General features: G+C 37.0%; 1 protein-coding gene across 1 annotated transcript; it reads left to right on the top strand.

Moving 5' to 3' along the window:
- The first annotated feature begins 547 nt into the window (after positions 1-547).
- On the top strand, positions 548-15,256 carry Lcch3 (Ligand-gated chloride channel homolog 3). Its single transcript, XM_089869695.1, has 8 exons — positions 548-1,013; positions 1,323-1,426; positions 8,016-8,083; positions 8,210-8,430; positions 8,491-8,573; positions 9,001-9,285; positions 12,583-12,803; positions 13,659-15,256. Exons 1-8 carry the CDS (start codon positions 952-954, stop codon positions 14,040-14,042), a joined length of 1,428 nt encoding a protein of 475 aa, XP_089725821.1. The 5' UTR covers positions 548-951; the 3' UTR covers positions 14,043-15,256.
- Positions 15,257-20,071: the final 4,815 nt, after the last annotated feature.

Here is a 20,071-nt window from a genome sequence, read left to right as displayed (position 1 = left end):
ATGTCACTAAATTAGGTCAAAACTTATTATACCGTATTTATGCAGTACAAAATGATATTAATTTAATATATATGCAAATCGATTGAAAGCATCAATTGCTTGAAAATAATGATAAATTCACTATAATTTACAATCGATTTGTGACTCTATATGAAACAATATATTTTAAATAATGGACTTCTGGAAAAACTCTAGTTCAAAGAAAGAATACATCGATTGGTATTGGAATCTCCTAAAGAGAGGCGCTAGTTCAGATTTATGACGATAGCGTCGCTGGAGCTTGCCCAAAATTTCAAATCTACTTTCACAAAAGCAGTCACCGATGCAGCAGCTGATTACAACTCCTATATTTATTCCCATTGAACATAATATAGTGGGCTATTTATTCTTAATTCAACGTTTCAACTGTGTTTCCGAACGAGCATCATTTGTCTTTCAAGATATCTGGGTTTGGGTTTTGAAGTTAAAAAGAGAAAATCATTTCTTCCACATTGGCCTCGTACGTCAGTCACGGTTATAGTCTGGAAGGAACCCATGACAAATGAACGTGTTACTTTATTACCTCTTTTCCCGGTACATAGATAACTACCAAGCAAATCACACCCACCCACGCTATACCCAAACCATAGTTAAGTTTCGTACAATTCTCCAAAACTCTCTGCCTCTCCCAATCCTTCTCCGAGTCTCTCAATCTTCCCTGAATAGTTCCCTAAAGCAAGGCAAAGGCACTCGATTCGAGCTCCCTCTATGGCTAACTTAAGGACAGACTAACACCGGCGCTTGCGCATTCAACACCCGCTCGCTTCTCCGAGCTCAGTAAAAATATCCCTTAAGGTTGAAAGCACGGTGAAGAACACCGTCCCAGAGTTTTATTCCTTACAGCGCGAGATTGTCTAACGAAATTCGGGCATGGAATGGAACCTACGTACCAAAGTTTTACTTTAATAAATTATGGATTGGTACCGGAACATTCGAGGAGGCATTTTCCTGATACATTTCTTGTTCATTTTAGGGTAAGTTTACGCTCTATTTACGTTCGGAGTAAAGCGGGTTAGACCCGGGATTTTAATTCTATGGGCAGTCCGTCGTCTCTAGTTATCGATTTTTACAGTCGCTAACACGTAGGTTGAATCGCATCTCCATACTCTGTAAGCGAGACAGCCGAGGTTTCGCTTTGGGGATGACTTTTAAGGCAAAGGTCCGCGGTACAAAATCGTCATAGACAATTAAGTTACATTCAAATCCCCCATTGTTGAATATAAGGAGTCAAGAATGGAGAGTTTGTTTGGGTTTGATTGTAATACACCGTATTTACCATACAGGAAATGTCAAATACCACGTGGTCCAGATCAGCTGGCAAACGTCACAGATATTCTAAGGACGATATTGGATGGGTATGATATACGGCTTAGACCTAATTTTGGAGGTAAGTGAAGCAATCGCAATTATGCATGGTTGTTTAATAAAGGGGTTTGGTTAACTTGGGTGTATTTGATGTTAGTTCAAACGACGGTACATTAGAAATGAATCCATGTACTTACAAAGAAAATGGTATCACGCGTCTTATAACAAGGGCTAGGGTATTTCGCAATTTCATCGTTGATTTTAGGTCGGTTTTAGGCCAGAGTGCATGCACCCAAAAAGCATTTATCCTATCTTGAGAAAAATTGAATGTGTAGGAAAACGTTTTAGTTTTATGCACAGTATGAACTGACGTTATCGTGCTTTGAATGCGATAGTCCACGCTATTAACGAATGTGAACAAGTCTTGTACGACTTACTGGTATTTTGCCAACCATGTGAAAGGTATCAAATATTGCGGTTTTCACTTTAGTAACTTGACAAGTTGAGTGCTGCCGAAAGAGTAAGGTTTTTTCTGGTCTAGATCCCTCTTTATTACATGACCTCTGGTTCGGTAAAATATAGCTTATATGATTCAAACGATGAGGACGAACAGAAAGCAAAAATAGGCAAATAGTAACATATCCTCTAGTCTTTTGCATTTCTAATGAAATTGTGGAAGGTATGCTTAATGAAAAGTCGAGTTGCTAAGGAGGGCGTAGAAGTAGGGCGTAGATTAAGTCTGGAGCCGGAAAAATTGGGTAAATAGCGGAAAAACGACGATATTATACAACCTTAATCTGAAAACTGCTGAGTGAAAACTTTGTTGGGCCTTGCTTCACATTATGGCAGACAACTGAACCGAGCCGTTAGTTTTAAATATATGATTTTTAAGACATAAGTTATTTGATGAGACATTTATACAGCTTTTACATGTTAGGGTAGCCTCAATGCAGTTCATAATTACCCATAAATTTTACAATTAAAAGCGAGAAAAACCTGCGAAACTTGCAGCGTGGTTGCTCATAACAAATCAAGGCACGCGTATAAACATACAGTATACTTATATATACATGAGTATAGGTCTAAAGGGTGCGTCATTGTGATGTATTAGCCCGAAACAGAGACCATCGCCAGTCTTGACTTCTTTTGTACACGTAACCGTAACCCAACTTGATTTAATAAAGAAAATCACAGTAGGTCATATCTCTGTCTAATCAGTTTAGATTTAGACTAGAAACATTTAAACGAAGACAGAGCAGCAGACCCATACTTACAGAGAGTATTATATTCTTATGATATAAAACCAAACCTACTCGTGCCTATGAACCCTCATAAAATATAACTCTATTCATTTTAGCTCGAGATTAGAACCAATTAAACCTAGACAGAGAACCAGTCGAATGAACAATGCCTCTACAGCAGACCCATACTTACAGAGAGTATGATATAAACCAAATCAAAAATTGTCACGCGTATAAAGATCGAAAACGCTGAATTATTCTAAAAACGCAAAGCTCTATTACTTTTAAAATCAGGTCAAACCAAAAGTGGGCCAATATGAAAGAGTATTCCAATTTTTAAGAGGTTCTTGGCTCAGTTTTTCAAAATATTTAAAAAAATGTCAATTAGTTTCGTGACACCAAGAACAGCTCTCGAATATGTCCGCAGTCACTTGGCCTGGAGAATATCCAAATGTTAACGATGATAAAAACCAATTTCAAAAATAGAAACAAATCGAATATATAATTTTAATTCGTAAAAAATTAGTCTTGGGTCCTATTTGCGCACGCTAATGGCCTTACTTGAAGTGAATATTATTCTTGAACCAGTTACGCTTCATAAACATCAATCTAATATATTTTCAAATTAGTTGTAAACCTATAAAATGCGTTTAGCTAATGCTGTTTAGTGGATAGAAACAACATTATTCAGCTAAATGTTTTTCCCCTATATATTAGCTTCTCCCTAAACCTAGTTGAACACTTCTACCAGCGAGAAGATGGATTTTCATAGGCGCGTGTTGAGGAGCGAGGGAAAAGAAAACAAGTTGGGAAACCAAATAAAAACCTCTCCGAGTAGAGACGCAATTAAGAGTATTTTCTTAAAAAATTAAATAAATAGAATTGATATTAATTATTTTAACCGTCAGTAATTTATCTTACTTCTAGTTAAATCGTTTTAAGAAACTTTATTCCTAAAACCATTTTAAACATAGATATTGTTGACGTTTGAATTCAAGCGTATGCCTCTTTAACAGTTTTTGGAAATTTAGAGTATATAAGGCGATTGATAAGAAAAGCCGCAATTTCGTGAACCTTTGGTGGAAGCCCTGCCTTTGGGAGGTTAGACGTTTCTGTTAACCCTAGCCGATCGCCGCGTAAATCTTAACCCTAACGATGATAAGGGAGTAGAAGCTAATATTGCTTTCTGCGAACACGTTTGCTCCGATTTGCCAACTATGAACGAGGTGACAGACACACAGATACGTCCAGTGTAATACTTCTCCATGACGTCATCGTCACTCGGAGAGCTAAAAATGCGCTTAGCTAGTGCTGTTCAGTGGATTGAAATAAACGTTATTCAGTCAAATAAGTTTTCCCGCTACGCACTGTCTTCTCCCTAAACCCAAGTGCAAAATTAGAAGCAAATTTCAAACTCATTTAGATATCTGCTTCTCGAAGGTTTAAAGCCTGAAAACACGAAAATCTGAATTTGAAGCTGTTTTGAAAACACAGATTTTTGCTTCAGCTTTTGGCTGCTACTAAGATTAATTTTTAATCAAGAAAAGCTTGATTGAAAACGCGCCTTAAGACTATGTACCTTTAAAAATCAATAAAATCAAACCGAAATAAAACGGCTTAGAACGACGAAACCAATCAACCACAAAAAAAACAATAATTATATCAGAAGTGGTTATCGACGATAATACAAAAGATATGTAAAAATAAATCTACATTTATATAAAAACACAACACTCGAGGACACGCTTTCCCAAAATTGACCTAGATAAAATATTGAAATAATCTAGCGGAATCCGCGATATCGTAATGATCTATAAGGTTAAGGAGATCTTTGTTCGATATCTCTTTTCCATAAGAACTCAATAAAGATTGGCCCTCCTGGCCAAAGACAAAGATAAGTATAGCCTGAACTCGAAAGACCCAGGGCGCCGACCTGGCATATACGCGGCATCAGAAGGGGATAAAAGAAGAAGGATGACACTCTGCATCCGCTTCATACTTTAGTTATGTAACATGATTATTCCCAGGCTTGCCTATTTTGTTTGCTTTCCTGCTCATCAAACTTCAAATGGTCATCGCACCGTGCTAGGGTGAATTCTATAACTGTTTGGTACTAAATAATTAGCAAACAACCCACAAACCTCGTCTTGACGTGGGACAAAAATCCAAAGGCAAATAGTTAAGCGGTAATAGAGTAATGATACGGGAACTATCAAACTGCGTTTACACGAGACACTGAACCGTTTTGATAAGGCCCAATCCTTTTTGAAAAATAATATCTGCATTTTCTCGTGAAATATCTCTGCTTTTAACAGCATAGTATTCTTGTTCCACCTCAGCAAAACGGTTTCAAAGTGTCTCTTGTATACGCGGCTTTAATCGCGTACGTGATTCGGTTTTGTAACCTTGCTCCAAATGTTAATTTGGTGTTGGGAAGAATGAATCATGTTACAATTACCTCGCCCGCTTTGTGTATGGTACACTTCTCTCGAAGAGAAGTATTATACACTTCTGGCGGTACATACCTAGACATACCGAAAGAGGGGAGGCTTTTGAATATTTGAAGGCCCTTATAAGAGCTAAGACTAAGGGCCCGTGAGAAACGCCAATAAACAGGCAATAAAGAGCGTCCGTCGCTGACTCTGAGAGAAAAAGGGTCAAAAATCAATTATTCATCGGGCTTAGTCCACAAGGGAAAAACACGAAAGAAATCTCCAATCCAATCAATGAATCTTAAGACGAAGCTTTAAAGCTTGCCGCGTACCTGTCCGATTGGCTTAGGACCGAATAAAACATCGAGCTATAAGCAAACATTTCAAAGTGCACCTTTTAAGCTTTCCAAGTCAAGTTTGGCGTGGATAACGTGTAAACATAACTTTTAATGCAATGTAAACGAAACGGGAAAAAGTGCAAGTTTTCTTAAGGATTTTGGATGCAGGTATACTATAGTTAAAATATTCCGGGTTCAATACACAAGTCAAGCTGCTGTATGAGGAATCAATCATTTTAGCTAATTTTGCATTTGTTTCAAAGTATAACAAAGTTTCGTTAAGTTTGACAAGTCAAAATATACCTAGATGTTTACGTTTAATAAAATAGATTACCTTTCCAAAAGAGGTCAAAACTTGCCTCCTAATTAAGTTTAAAAATACATTTTTCTCATTAAGGTGATTAGGTGAAACCATAAGCTTATAAGATATGTTTCATAAGTTTGTTACTAGTTACTGAGAGCATGTCATGAAGTGACGTACATGAAACGTCATAGATTCTTTTAAAGCGATGCCTGGTGAGGCGCTGTCAAAGGCTTAGTACAGACAGACTAAATAGGAAGATGGACCGCGTGTAGTCAATTCTCGCGTCTTAGTAAGTCTCTAGCATTACGAAGTATAGAAATTGCCATACTTATGGAACATGTCTTATAAACTTTCGGTCGAACGAATAAAACTTAGTTGCATATTTCCCAAATTTCGTTGGATTTTATGTTTATAAGGCTCCAGACGAGTTCCCTAAAATAGCAATATTAAGGCTTCGGGATACGTAATAATTAGGATGATTCATTTACCGTACCTTTTCCGTCGAATAATAGGCTAATTTTAGAATATTTTTTCAATGTTTCGGTATCAATGCGCTAATTACATATCCATTAGGAATACATACAGTTAAAAGGAATCATTGTGTACACATTTTCTCAACGTATCTAGGAGGATTTCATGGGAGAAGCTAAACTTATCATTATGTATGACGAAATTTACCCCACGAACAGTGATGGGCACTATCATATCTTTTTTGAATCTGATACTTTATTTGATAGTTGGAAAAAAATCTACCTTTCATTTGACCGATTTTGATAGTGATAGATCAGCCTATAAATGATAGGCTTGAAAAATTGAGTTTGAAAGTTCCGATTCCTAAGGAATTTTTTTGATACTTTTCCTGATTCATTAGTTTTTAAGAAAATTTAATTTGATTTAAATTTGATAGGTATCGCTACCTATTAAAAATATTTGAAAGCAAAAATGATATTTCTAATATATTTAATAAAATTTTAGTGAATTCCTTCCTTCCCTCTTCCCGGTAGGTCTGGAGAGAGATCTACCCGAGGCCGACTAGTAGCTACTACGCATCAGCGGTGCGCAAGTACGTCATCACTGACGTTAGAGAAAGAGAAAACCAAGTTTCAAATTTCTAAGCCTAACGACTCGCGCCGTCGCGACTCACGCGAGAGTAAAATTTAGCGGCCGACGGTCCGGAGAAAAAAATCGCGCATGCGCCTGAAAAAAAAGAGCCTCGGTTAGGTCTCAGGGCTCTAACCCAGAATCTGCTAACTCTCGCCACCCCTCCCACGGTCCGACGGTTCCCACCCTCCCGGTGTGAACGAAAGTTTCAAGCGATGGACAATATGCCGAAGAAATGAAAGGCTGTAACTCCTCAGTTATTTTGAAGCTGTCCCTTTTCGCGGTATTTCTCCCTCCGAAGCTGGCCTGCAGATTCATTGGATTGTTTCCGCGAATCGGTTTATTTATTCTAGTGATCAGTCAAAAGAAATTACACATAAAATTAATCGGAAATTTCGCGGTAGTAAGTTAGTAACTAAGCTCCTTCTCCTTATTTCTGTTATCTATTTCATCACGGGAACTTGTAAAAACCTATCATTGATAGGTAAAAAATTGATAGGTGCGAAATCCAAAATATTTTGATAGGTAAAAAATTGATAGGTGCGAAATCCAAAATATTTTGATAGGTAAAAAATTGATAGGTGCGAAATCCAAAATATTTTGATAGGTAAAAAATTGATAGGTGCGAAATCCAAAATATTTTGATAGGTAAAAAATTGATAGGTGCGAAATCCAAAATATTTTGATAGGTAAAAAATTGATAGGGGCGAAATCCAAAATATTTTGATAGGTAAAAAGATATATCGAAATAAATGTGCCCAACACTGCCCACGAATAATTTATCCCGCTGCGCGTTGACCCTTACGCGCGCGTCTGATCATGAGTTGCAACTAACGAATGAAATCAAAGTTTGAAAGACGTCAGAATTATGACGATTGACAGATAGTACGTAAGCTCGGCCCACAAAACGCGCATAGAAAATAACATGGGATATATGGGAGCATAATGATATGTTCCATAAGTTTGTCACTGGTTACTGAGAGCTTGTCATGAAGTGACGTAGGTCATAGATTTTCGTAAACCGACGCCTGGTGAGGCGTTAGCAAAGACTTAGTATAGACTAAAAGATGGATTGCAAAATTAACCGCATGTAGTCAATTCTTGCTTGTCGTTCTCGAACTAGCTCGAGCTGCAAGACTCTAGCATTACGAAGTATAGGTAGCGTCATACTTATGGAATATATCTTATAAAAATGGCTTTATGTATGAATAGATGTTCTGTTAACTTATTAGAGTTGTTATTTATATATTTGCAGGGGAACCCCTCTACATTGGTATGGACCTGCACATAGCTAGTTTCGACAGTATATCCGAAGTTAATATGGTAAGTGATACATAAAACCATGCAGTTTTCTGGAATTTTAGGAATTCCAACAATTTAGTTTATTTTTTTGAATCGTCGAGTTTAAAACTTTTCGTTTGAAAATCAACTTTAATTTTCTGAACTCAGGATTATACTTTGACCTTATATCTAAATCAATATTGGAAAGACGAGAGGTTGGCATTCAGCACGGACACATACGAATTAACATTGTCAGGCGATTTCGCCGAATTGATATGGGTACCGGACACTTTTTTCGCTAACGATAAAAACTCGTTTCTACACGAAGTGACGGAAAAGAACAAGATGGTCAGATTGAAGTCAGACGGCGGTATAGCTTATGGAATGAGGTCAAAAGGTCAAACGTTGGACTAAAAATAGATTAGGGAGTTAACTTGTCATTATTACAGATTTACCACCACGCTGGCTTGCATGATGGACTTGCATTATTATCCCTTAGACTCTCAAAATTGTACGGTTGAAATTGAAAGTTGTAAGTTCAAAATAATCAATGAAATCCATTTAATAGATCATCCTACCAAAAATAATTTTAACTATAAATAAAACCTACATTTTCTACTGGCTTAAAATACATTGAAGACGGATATTAAACACCATAATTTTCCATCTCATGACATTTAAGGAATTTCATGAAATTTTGTAAAGTTTTTTAACGATATGTAAAAGTTGGCTTGATTCAATAAGCGAGAAAATAGCAATAACGTATGGCAATGTTGACATAATTTTTCTGATTTAAATTTAAAAATTGTAGATTTTAAAGATTCAAATTTGCAATCTATTACATTGTATACTATTCATTATAGGTATTTTAAGCCAATAGAAAACTATTGACAGATTTTTTGTATTGCAAAGTGCGCTACAACACTTCAAATCTAAAATATCATGGTTCATCGTTTCAGATGGATACACGGTTAAAGACGTAGTCATGTACTGGACAGACACTCCCGTAGTCGGTGTGGAAGACGCGGATTTGCCACAATTTTCCATTATGAATTACGAAACAAAAGACAGAAAAGAAAAGTTAGCAACGGGAACTTATCAGCGATTATCATTAAGTTTCGAATTGAAGCGAAACATTGGATATTTCATCTTCCAAACTTATTTGCCATCCATACTCATCGTCATGTTATCATGGGTCTCTTTTTGGATCAACCACGAAGCTACTTCCGCCAGAGTCGCATTAGGTAAGCCATATAATTTAAAACGAAAGTCTGTAACAGGTACATCATGTGGTCAGTGTTTTCGGTTTACTATTATTGTGTATAAGCAGAAATCTTAAGACATGGGCTATGATTCTGGAATTTATTGGTTAATGATCAAGCATAGACTCTTATTCAAGTGTGTCGCGACACATTAGGCCGTTTTGAAGCGTTGCAAAGGAAATGTGTTTTCAGGCGTGAACAGCGTCGACAAATGTCGCTACGTCCATAATGAAATTTTGGCGCAATTTTTGAAACGCATACGCTAGTCACGAGTGTAGTTATGTCAAATGTTCTTAGATGACGCTATAAGTACTCAACCAGCATAAATTCCCGTGTGTCAATAGAAATCTGTTAGCACACGAGCTTGAAATGTGTCAAGATTCGTCAGTAGTTATTTGGTTTAAAATTTTTGATCATTGACTGACCAAATTAAACATTATTGATATCTGTGAAATATCTATACTTCGATCATTTCAAAGTTTGCAAGTTTTTTAAATAGCGTCTTGCACTTGCTAAAACAAATGTTTCAGACTTCCCTATCTGATTCGTGGGGTGGTATAAAAAAATCTTCCCTATCATTTGTATCAAAGAATACGAGATCAAGTCGCTGAAAGTCAAACTCTGCAATGTAACGATAAAAAGTATTAGTTCACCTTGTTGAAAAATTGGATAGGCTGGATAAGAACTAGAGAATGAAAAATAAAATCGATCTAACATACACGAAAGGGAGTTTCTCTGCCTTTCCGCATGACGTAGTATCAAAAAAATAGAATTAGGAAGGCAGAAAGGGACGGATCGACTGAGAGAAGGGTTTTGATGTCAGATCTCATCCTTTCCTGGGTCAATTGGAATAAGGGTCCCGATATTAACAGAAATAGAATAAACCGAAGCTACAGCATGTCATATCCTGGGTTTCCCCTTTTTCAAACTTCTCGACGGAACACTGCAGCGAGATTTTTTTGTTCGCTCAGACCGAATCTCAAGGCGAGGGAAAATCGGTTGGCCATGACAGTAATTTACAAATTATTGCAGTTAGTACTTTTTTGGTGAAAATACGTAATCAGGGACGTACTTGAAAACGCGTTATCATTGGTGAACTTCGTGGCATTAGAGAACTTTTGGTTTTTGGAGGAGCTAAGATTCGTGAGGTAATTTACAAGGACAGAATGATGGGTTGAATGAAGGTAGATAGACGAAAACCACCAACAATATGGCTGCCTGAACCGTGTTAAGACTTTAGGTTGAGATGTACTACTCACCCAAATGAAAGCTCTCTAAGCTGTCCAACAGAACCGAAGTTTGCACATAGACGACGAAAATAGGTTTCGCCAAGCTCTAAACGGCGGAGTAGTAATCAGGCTTTACACAGAATTAATTCAATAATTCCAAGTAAGATTATGCAACTTGAAATGGATTGGGTAACTTCAAAGTATCTGTGGTTTGGAAGCCTGGGACACTATACAGGGTGTTTGTGAAAGGTCCATCAATAATGAAAGGGCGTATTTATTGGGCCATTTTGAGTCGAAAATGTTCTATGACATTTATCCGTTCGGGCCACTGTTTTCAAGTTATGATTGGAGTAATTTACGGATGACCCCTTAAATTTAATTAAGAAATTGAAAGACAGCGCTAATTTAATGAAGGGGTCATCCCTAAAATATTCAAATCATAACTCGAAAACGGTGGCTCGGACGGCAAAATGTCATAGAACATTTTCGACTCAAAATGGCCCAATAAATACGCCCTTTCATTATTGATGGACTTTTCACAAACACCCTGTAGAGAGTCTTCAGCTGTGGGAGGAGCTATGAATTGTGAGATAATTTACACGACCATATTGGTGGGTTAAATGCTGGAGGAAAGCTGAAATCCTCCAATATGGCTACCAGAACCGAGATAAGATTTAGGAGGGTCTGAGGTTGTATTCATTCAACTGAAAGGGCTCTATCTTTTACGACCGTCAAAGCTAGAAATGCGGCCATTCTGCCCGTGTCTTTACACTAATTCGATTCCGCCAATTTTATAATCAAATGAGAGCGAGAGTACAATACTCGGTCCAATCAGTATTCATGATGGACTCTCTAGCTCAATAGTTAAAGGTATGAGTGAAATTCAGACAGATTTCGAATCTAGGAGTGAGAAAATTCAACCTCTAGAGGAGTAAACTACGATGTATCGAATTTAAGCAAGAGTTTTTTTCGAAGATCCAAGAACTTGGACAAAGGATTTAGGGAACTACTTAGATTTTTTCTCATGGTACTTTAGTTGAAATTTATTTATTTTTGAAATTGTGAAAGAAAGGAGCTACGTTTTAAAACCAAGCAATTTAAATGAAAAGTCCAGCATGCTCGCCACGTTTACCAGTAACAGATTCTGGTTGAGAATATACTTTGTAACTTTCAACACTGCTACATCTTTGTTGCTTTACTCCTGGGGTAGCCAGGGAAGAAAACGATTTCATAAAATTATAACTTCGGATAATTAGCTTTTGAAATTAGGAATCGATTTTTAGATTCAGCAAAAGTAGCAAAACAGGAGAATCCTATATCATGCCTCCAATCCGTTGGAAACTTACGATTGGCCTGTAATAAGCTATTTCATAGTTTTACAAGCTGGACATTTATATTTAGTAATAGTAGAAAAGGCACCCGGCGTTGTTCGTCGGGACAATTTTATTATTTTTCTGGCCTTCATTTTTAAAGTTGAGGAAAAATCGAAGCGCAAAAGCCATAGGATATAAGGATACTAAATATTAATCATAAGTTTAAACGATATGTTCCATAAGTATGAAACTACCTATGCTTCGAAATGCTAGAGACTTACTGTGAACTAGTTCGAGAACGACAAGCGAGAATTTATTGCGCACGGTTTTGCAGTTTTCTTATTTAGTCTGTACTAAGCCTTTGACAGCGCGTCACCAGGAGTCGCTTTACGAGAATCTATGACGTTTCACCTTCGTCACCTCAAGTTGTCAGTAACTAGTGACACACTTATGGACCGTATCTTATGAATTTATGATATTAGCGAAATCGGTTGAAAAAAGCAGACATTATTCCATAAAGAAAGGTTTCATATATTTCTGGCCACCATTTTCAAGATGGCGGAGGATTCGCAAAAAAATTCTTAATGCGTGTCTACTACTTAAGAGTTAATGCAAAATTTCAGCCTTGTAGGTAAAGCGTTTTGGGCTGGGCATTGATTATGAGTCAGTTAGTTAGGGCTTTGACTTATATAGATATTGCTAAAACAATTTTGACTTGATGTGTCTCTGTTTTGTAGGGATTACGACTGTACTAACCATGACAACAATTAGTACGGGTGTGAGGTCATCCTTGCCCCGGATTTCTTACGTCAAGGCCATAGATATCTATTTGGTCATGTGCTTTGTCTTCGTCTTCGCGGCACTGCTGGAATACGCGGCCGTTAATTATTCCTACTGGGGAGCAAGAGCCAAAAAGAAGGCCAAGAAAATCAAGGAATCTTCCAAAGTAGCGGAACTGGTACGTTAAAGAATTAGAATATTTTGTTTCTATTAGAACAATTTTAGGTTCAGAAAGCGCAAAACCAACCGGTCCAAGAGAAATTAAAGACTCAGTTATACCTTTCATTACTATATTAAGGTGTTATTGCAGTAAAGATAATAATGAGTCGCCTTCTGGCAGATATGTATTGTAGTTCGATCATGGTTAATTACGAGGGTCCTAAGGTTTAATATAAATAACTAGTCTTAAGCCACCATAAGGGAATAATATAGATAACGATTTATGACGTCTAAGTTCCTAGGGACACGTAACTAGCAAAGTTAACTATGCTGGATGTTTCTAAAAAAAGATCTGAAAGAAATTAAGGGGGATGTTCCTTAAACGATTTTGAGTCGAAAATGGTCTTACAATGATCTTTTTCCGTCCGGACCAGTACCGTTTTCCAGTTATGATTGGAGTGTTTAACTGATGACCCTTTAAGTAAATTATCATTGTCTTTCAGTTTCTCATGTTAATTTTAATGGGTCGTCCATAAAAAACTCCAAACATAAAAACGGTGGCCCGGACTGCAAAATGCCATAGGACTCGAAATCACCCAAAAAGCATCACACCTATCAGAATCACCATGTATAATATTGAACCACTATGGACATATGACTTATGCCGTTCAACATTCGGATATTAAAATCAGAAGTGTACTTTTATATGAATCATGGAATAATTATAGTCTGATAGTAATGTTTAGCCTCAATATGGTTTTATCCCATATGGAACTAGGCCTATTGTTGCATTGATTGAAAACTTACACGCAAGAACCCTGTTTACCTCCAATTTTGATTTGAATGAACTAAATGTAAAACACGTTTTTGGCAGAACGAAGAAATCATCGAACTGCATGACGTACGAATGTCACCTATCCCATGTTTGCGCAACCGTCACAAGCCACTTGCCAACTCGACCGCGGAGAGCGACTCGAAGTTTCCTCCATCCTTCCGTATGAGCAACGTAACCCACAGATTCCCCTACGTTGGGACTGGCAAAGGACAATACGGTCGCCGGCCCCGTTCAGCTCCCGATTATGGGCACAGCGTCAAGAGACCGCGAGTCTTGCAAAGTCTTAAACGAGGTGCCCACGCTCTCAAAGTTGTCATGCCTCGAATTAAAGACGTCAATAAGATCGACAAGTACTCCCGGGTCATATTCCCAGTCTCCTATCTCGTGTTTAACGCCATCTATTGGTGCTTCTACGTGCTTTAGATCGTTAAAATGTTTAACATCGAGGAACGGAAAAATAATTATATCCTCGAAAGGGGTGATACGCGATTAACTAATACAAGGGTTTTAGAACATAATGAAATCCAATTAAGTATTCCATAATATTAAAACGGATTAATTAAAACAAATAGCCTTAACGGGTAAACAATAAGAGATTACATTCTTGAAATTTGATGTTTCAAAATTAATTATTTCGGTTAAAAAATTAATGGTATTTAAAAATACCATTGGGGTACATTTTAATTTGAAATGAATTGCGACTGAATTAACGTTTAAATAATTAAACCATTAATACGTGCATTGTATGGTCGAGGTTTGACCAAGCATATCAAAAAGATAATTGATAATTAATGCAGAATTAACGATCACAACTCCCATTTTAATGGAGGTTTTCTATCTAGAGAACACCTTTGATATTGTTAATTAAAAAAAGTTGTAAATACATAGGATCAATTGGGGTATTAAAATTAAGGTATTAATTGTGTAATTGTTAGTAGATGGAATTCCCATTTTTAAAAATGAAATAATTAAACAATGAGTGGAATTTCATACTGCTAAGATTACAAAACTTGTTGATTATAAAATTTATCAATAATACTTTTGTTCCAATTAAGTAAACTAAAATTTGGAAAACAGCTTTTCCAAAGATGATTCATGAAAGAATAATGTTAATTTACGTTCATATTTAACCCAGAACGAAATTTAATCTTACAAAACTACTTGCGATGAACATATTGGTGTTATTTTAAGCATTTATTGTTCAGAGCGAATAGTTATTTCAGGCGACCAAAATATGACCATAAATTAAAACAACCTTTCACAGCTTTTAACCGCAGCCTGCTGTCTCTCTAACTTCCCTGCCTTAAAACCATTAAAAAGCACCGCCATTTCCACCATGTGTTCTAAGAGCACAGACAATCCAAACAATTTTAAAGTGTCGCAACATAATTAACATAATTAGGGGATTTTAAAATTGTTAACACGTTGTTAACCGAATTAGGAAACTTATAATTAATTGGCTGACCATGTTAGAAAATAATTGAAAGAAATTTTTCGTATTACTCTTAATCTAATCAAAATCAAATTGTTGCAGGTAATAAATTAACGTTAAATTACAGTTCGAAAAATAAAATTACCAGTAATCAGAAATGTAAAGCTTGCATTAGTATTGTTGCTAATAAACAGTGCATTATTTTCTAATTTTTGTCGTTAATTAATATGTGCCATATAAATTTTCATCTACAAGCAAAAGCAAATAGGGGAAGTACGTATTAAATGGGATTTCGCGAGACGTCGAGTTATGGGTTTTTTGTGCCTAACCAGAATCACGTTTTTGGCGGGAACTTGCGGATGAATACACTTGCCCGCAACTATTTTCTGAATACAAGCGAATAGCGATAGTAAGCACGCAAACCGAATTACGTTTATCAGGTTTGTACTACACAAAAAGAAAAATAAATAAAAAACCGCCCCGAATGCCTCAAAAGCCAAACACACACTGGACACTACCTATAGCACACTGTCTGTTATTTTTGTATGCCTTTGATAATACGCGATTTTTTTTCGTCAACAAAAGTATTTTTAGCCATATCGTAGTATACGATAGGCTCTTAGTTTGACCCGAGCCGTCGTAGTAGTAGTAGTAGTAGTGGCCGGGGTTGTCGCTTCGTTATCGTCAGATTTTAGCTTAAAAGGAACTTTATATTACCACAACCCACCCATAGGGGTTACTGGGCTCGGTTAGAGATTTAATTTTAATTAAAAATTTTTCAGGTTAGACCCGGGATTCGAACCCGGGCCGCTGGATTAGTAGACAAACATTCTACCCACTCAACCATAGAAACTTGATAGAAACCTCGAGTTTTTTATTATTTATTCTTATCTCTAAAATGTCGGGGTGATGTGGGGTGGGGTACCTCTTAATCTGTGGGGTCGGAAACTTTGGAATTTTTATCTGTGGGGTCGGATACTTATGAATTTGTATGTTTGGGGTTTTTATATTTTTTTTTTTATGTATGTGCTAATTAAATAGATAACGATCTTCCCCGTTTCCTACCTCGCTCCTTATGTGTTTCGTTCTCGTTCGGTAGCTATTGTCATCTATGTTATGTTTGACTGGAACGTTTTGGCGGTTAATTCAAATGTGGGTTTAGATAGAGCTAACATAGTGTTAAATGGGCGTTATGCGTCTGATCATTTTAGCATTGCTAAAGGTAATCCGAGGGGATAATCACTAAAATGCGTAATCACTATAACTAAACTTTCTCTTTCAAAAGTTTCTGGGCATAAGTCCTTGTTAGAAATTTATAAGATGCGATAAGTGTGCATCGACATAAGTCTATGTTGTAAACTCATCAAGGGGATTATCACTAAAAACTATCTGTTCTTCGATTCGCCGGAATATTTGAATTACAGCATAAGTAAATTTATACGGTTATAATTTTATCACTGTTTAGAGTAGGGAATCGAGGGGCTATTCACTCTGATTTTATGCACGGTAAATCATTTAAGCATTGAAAAAGATAGCGCTATTCACTCATTAGGGTAAGGTATAGAGGGGTTATCCACTCGTTAGGGTAGGGTATAGAGGGGCTATTCACTCGTACGATATGGCTACTATTACGAGCCCTTGGGCCGTCTTGTTTCAACAGTTTGCGTCAGAGACTGAGCTAAGGTGTGCTAGATCGAGTGGGCTATGCTGGGAGTTAACAATTTATATACACAAATTATAGTAATTTCTTCATTAAATTAATATCTCTCTGAAGTTTAAATTAAATAACTCTTTTCAAAATAGACAAGATCATTAAATCATGGATTTATAATAGAAGCTTACGCTTCATGGATATTTCACTCACCTTAAAACGCGCACAACATTTATTCCTCGTCTGAAATGGCGCGAGCTAGTACCAGCCTGGCACAAGCGTTTGTGACGTAGAATTTGAGGCAAATTCAGAGGGGGGGTGGAAGTTTTTCACGCGATCGAGTTTTAATTTTGAATAGCGCGCGCGAAATAATTTTTTTAAAAGGGCGAGCGCACTGGTTTTGGACCAGAGGAAGTGTGCTATTTCCCAGACTGGCGCCGAGACAAAAAGTTTGCCTCAATTTCTACGTCATCAGCCCCCAGTCCCCACCGCGCGAATTTTTACCTCTCCGAGTGACGTATGTCACGGAGAGGTTCTGTAACGATCGTGTCTGTCTGTCTGTCTGTCTGTCTGTGTGTCTGTCTGTCTGTCTGTGTGTCTGTCTGTCTGTTGTTACACCCACGTGAGCGCGTTCGCAGTTTCCAAATCGGAGCAAACGTGTTCGCCATTTCCGAACTGCTTTCACAATCACGGAAATGGCTCCTCTGCTTGAGTTCTCACACCACCATCTTCTGGTCTTTGTCCATCCCACACGGACACCAGTCTCTACTTACTGGCTTCTAATCACCACCATCTTTTGATCTTCGTCCATCCCACATGGACACCAGTCTGTACATACTGTCTTCTAATCACCACCATCTTCTGGTCTTTGTCCATCCCACTTGGACACCAGTCTGTACATTCTGGCTTCTAAACACCACCATCTACTGGTCTTCCGTCTATTCCACATAGACACCAATCTGTCTCATTGGCTTCTACTCCATTATCATCGTTTGGTTTTAGGATATACGCGGCGATCAGCTAGGGTTACGAGAAACGTCTAGCCTCCCTAAGGTGGGATCGCCACCAAAGGTTTTCGCAATTGCGCTTTTTCCTTACTATTATAATGGAAACGAATCGTATATATACCCCAAAATTTGAAGAAAGCGGGCAAGAGGGGTACCCTTCACTTTAAACGTCCATATTAGCAAAGTTTGAGATGATAATAGGTATAACTTTATTTTAAACGATTTAACTATTATTAATGTTAATTATTGAAGATTAAAATAATTAAAAATAATTATATTTATTTAAATATTAAAGATAATCTTGTTTCTCAACTCAAAATTAATACGGAAAGAGTTCAAAAGCAGTCTATGTTTTTGTCTGTGTGTGTCCGTCCATTGTTACACTAGTGCGTCGCGTTAGCAGTTAGCCTTGTGTTGATGTGTTAAGAAATCATACAGAACCTTAATATTCCCTTTTTCCATAATATAAAGTGAATATGTGGAAGTATTTTTCGTAATTATGATGCATTTAGTACTTTTGTAGCTTTAAAGCTCTGTTTCATTTTGATATTCCAAAGATTTTTTTTAATATTGTTATTTGAAATGGCTGTTTATATATTACTTAAGCTATACTACATCTGTATATAGAATAATCCTTGGTTTAGTGATTTTATGAAGAAAACTAAGACCTAGACTCCGGCGGGTATATTAAGTATCATCCGTAATAGGCTTAGTGAAACAAAGAGTAAATAATTGATGCCTAAGGTGAAGTAAACTTTGGGCTTTATTTTCGTGTCTGAAATGAAGAGGCATCAACGGATCAGAGTGAGCCGAAAGTTAAATACACTATTAAATAATCACGTTAAGATATTATAATAGAAGAAAAGATCATGGTGGCAATTAGAATAGTAAAAGGGCTAATGGTAAACGGGTAGTAGCTACAGACTTCTTATTCTCTTTATAGTGCGCATTGACTATTAGTGCGTCTAGCTACAATTTAGCTTTGGTGTTATTTAACGTTAACATTCATGTTGGCAAACTAAGAATATTGTTGAGGTGAGACGAGACGATAGTGTTTACACTGCAAACCAGTTGTGAATGTAGCTATCAGAATATACGGTAAACAGCTGAAGCGAAGACTTCATTTCCTGATCTTTTCCCCATTGACTGATATCCATGTGTCCAAGATTTATCCTTATTGGATGTAAAATGTCGTCTGCTTTACTGTATTATTCGCTATGCTTGGAATACTGCTTCAATATTTCGTAAATTTTTACTTCAAAAAAGAGAAATAATTCCATATCTAGGTAAATAAGTTTCTAGTAGTAGACCTCTTGACTCGGAGAGGTAATATTTTGGTTTTCCCAACTTGTTATGACATAAATGTGTTTAAAATCGAAATGCCTTACTGAAGGCTACAGTGAAATATCCATGAAGCGTAAGCTTTTATTATAAATCCATGATTAAATCGCTATCATTGACAGTACTAAAATACTAATACCATGGACAAAGGATGCGCGTAAGGAAATTTGACTTAACACTAGAGGATAGACAACTCCCTCTCTTCGACGGCAGGATATTCAACATATACTCTGTTCCAGCTTCGTTTGTCAGCACGCACAAATCTAGGCAACCAATAAAGTAGCTTTGCGCGTTCTGACAAGAGACAAAAGAAAAACTGATTTTCTGGATTAAAAATCTCGAGATTTTAGATACTGGAAATCAGTATTTTTTTGTCTCTTGTCAGAACGCGCAAACCTACGTTATAATTTACCGCTAAGCTGCTCCAACCTAGAGACCTGGGTTTGCGCGTGCTGACAACCAAAGCCGGAACAGAGTATATAACGAATAAGCTGCCGTCGGAGAGAGGGAGTTGACTATCCTGTAGCGCCAAAACAAATTTCTTCACGCGCATTCTTTATCTATGATAATACTTATAAGGAATCGAACAGTGATTAGTGATTACACCCACGAAAACTTTTAAAAAGAACGCTAAGTTATGAGGGTCGTTCATCTTATTGGACTAAAATAAAACCTTTTAGCTATCCAGTACTGGCATCTCAACTTACATCCTCCTTGTCCGCATTACTATATTCGATTGCACAGCACTCTCCCAGCGACATACATTGCTTAGATCCATTTAAGTAATGATTATATTAAAAAAATAGCTGCTCTAACCGTTTTATCCGGTTTCAATTTAGTTGATATATAATCACGGCTTTCTTCAGAACCGGTGTCAAAGGTAAAGATTGACGTTTAAGTTAGATTGTATGATTACATTGTACAATACTACTGTAGCAGACGACTATGGAGGGTACGTTTCACGTTCACTACTCCAGTTGCAATACTCCTAGCTTCTTTAAGGGAGTATGAAATCGTCTGC

The sequence above is a fragment of the Phalangium opilio genome, unplaced genomic scaffold (genome assembly GCF_054372755.1).
Source record: "Phalangium opilio isolate 3A_F unplaced genomic scaffold, DU_Popi_V2 ptg000031l_1, whole genome shotgun sequence".
In the NCBI taxonomy this organism is placed as follows: domain Eukaryota; kingdom Metazoa; phylum Arthropoda; class Arachnida; order Opiliones; family Phalangiidae; genus Phalangium; species Phalangium opilio.
This window is presented reverse-complemented; position numbering and strand designations above follow the sequence as displayed.

Coding starts and splice junctions, on each gene's coding strand:
- Lcch3 (XM_089869695.1), top strand. CDS start 952: ATGGATTGGTACCGGAACATTCGAGGAGGCATTTTCCTGATACATTTC. Junction 1,014..1,322: donor CATTTCTTGTTCATTTTAGG/GTAAGTTTACGC, acceptor TTTACCATACAG/GAAATGTCAAATACCACGTG. Junction 9,286..12,582: donor TTCCGCCAGAGTCGCATTAG/GTAAGCCATATA, acceptor TCTGTTTTGTAG/GGATTACGACTGTACTAACC.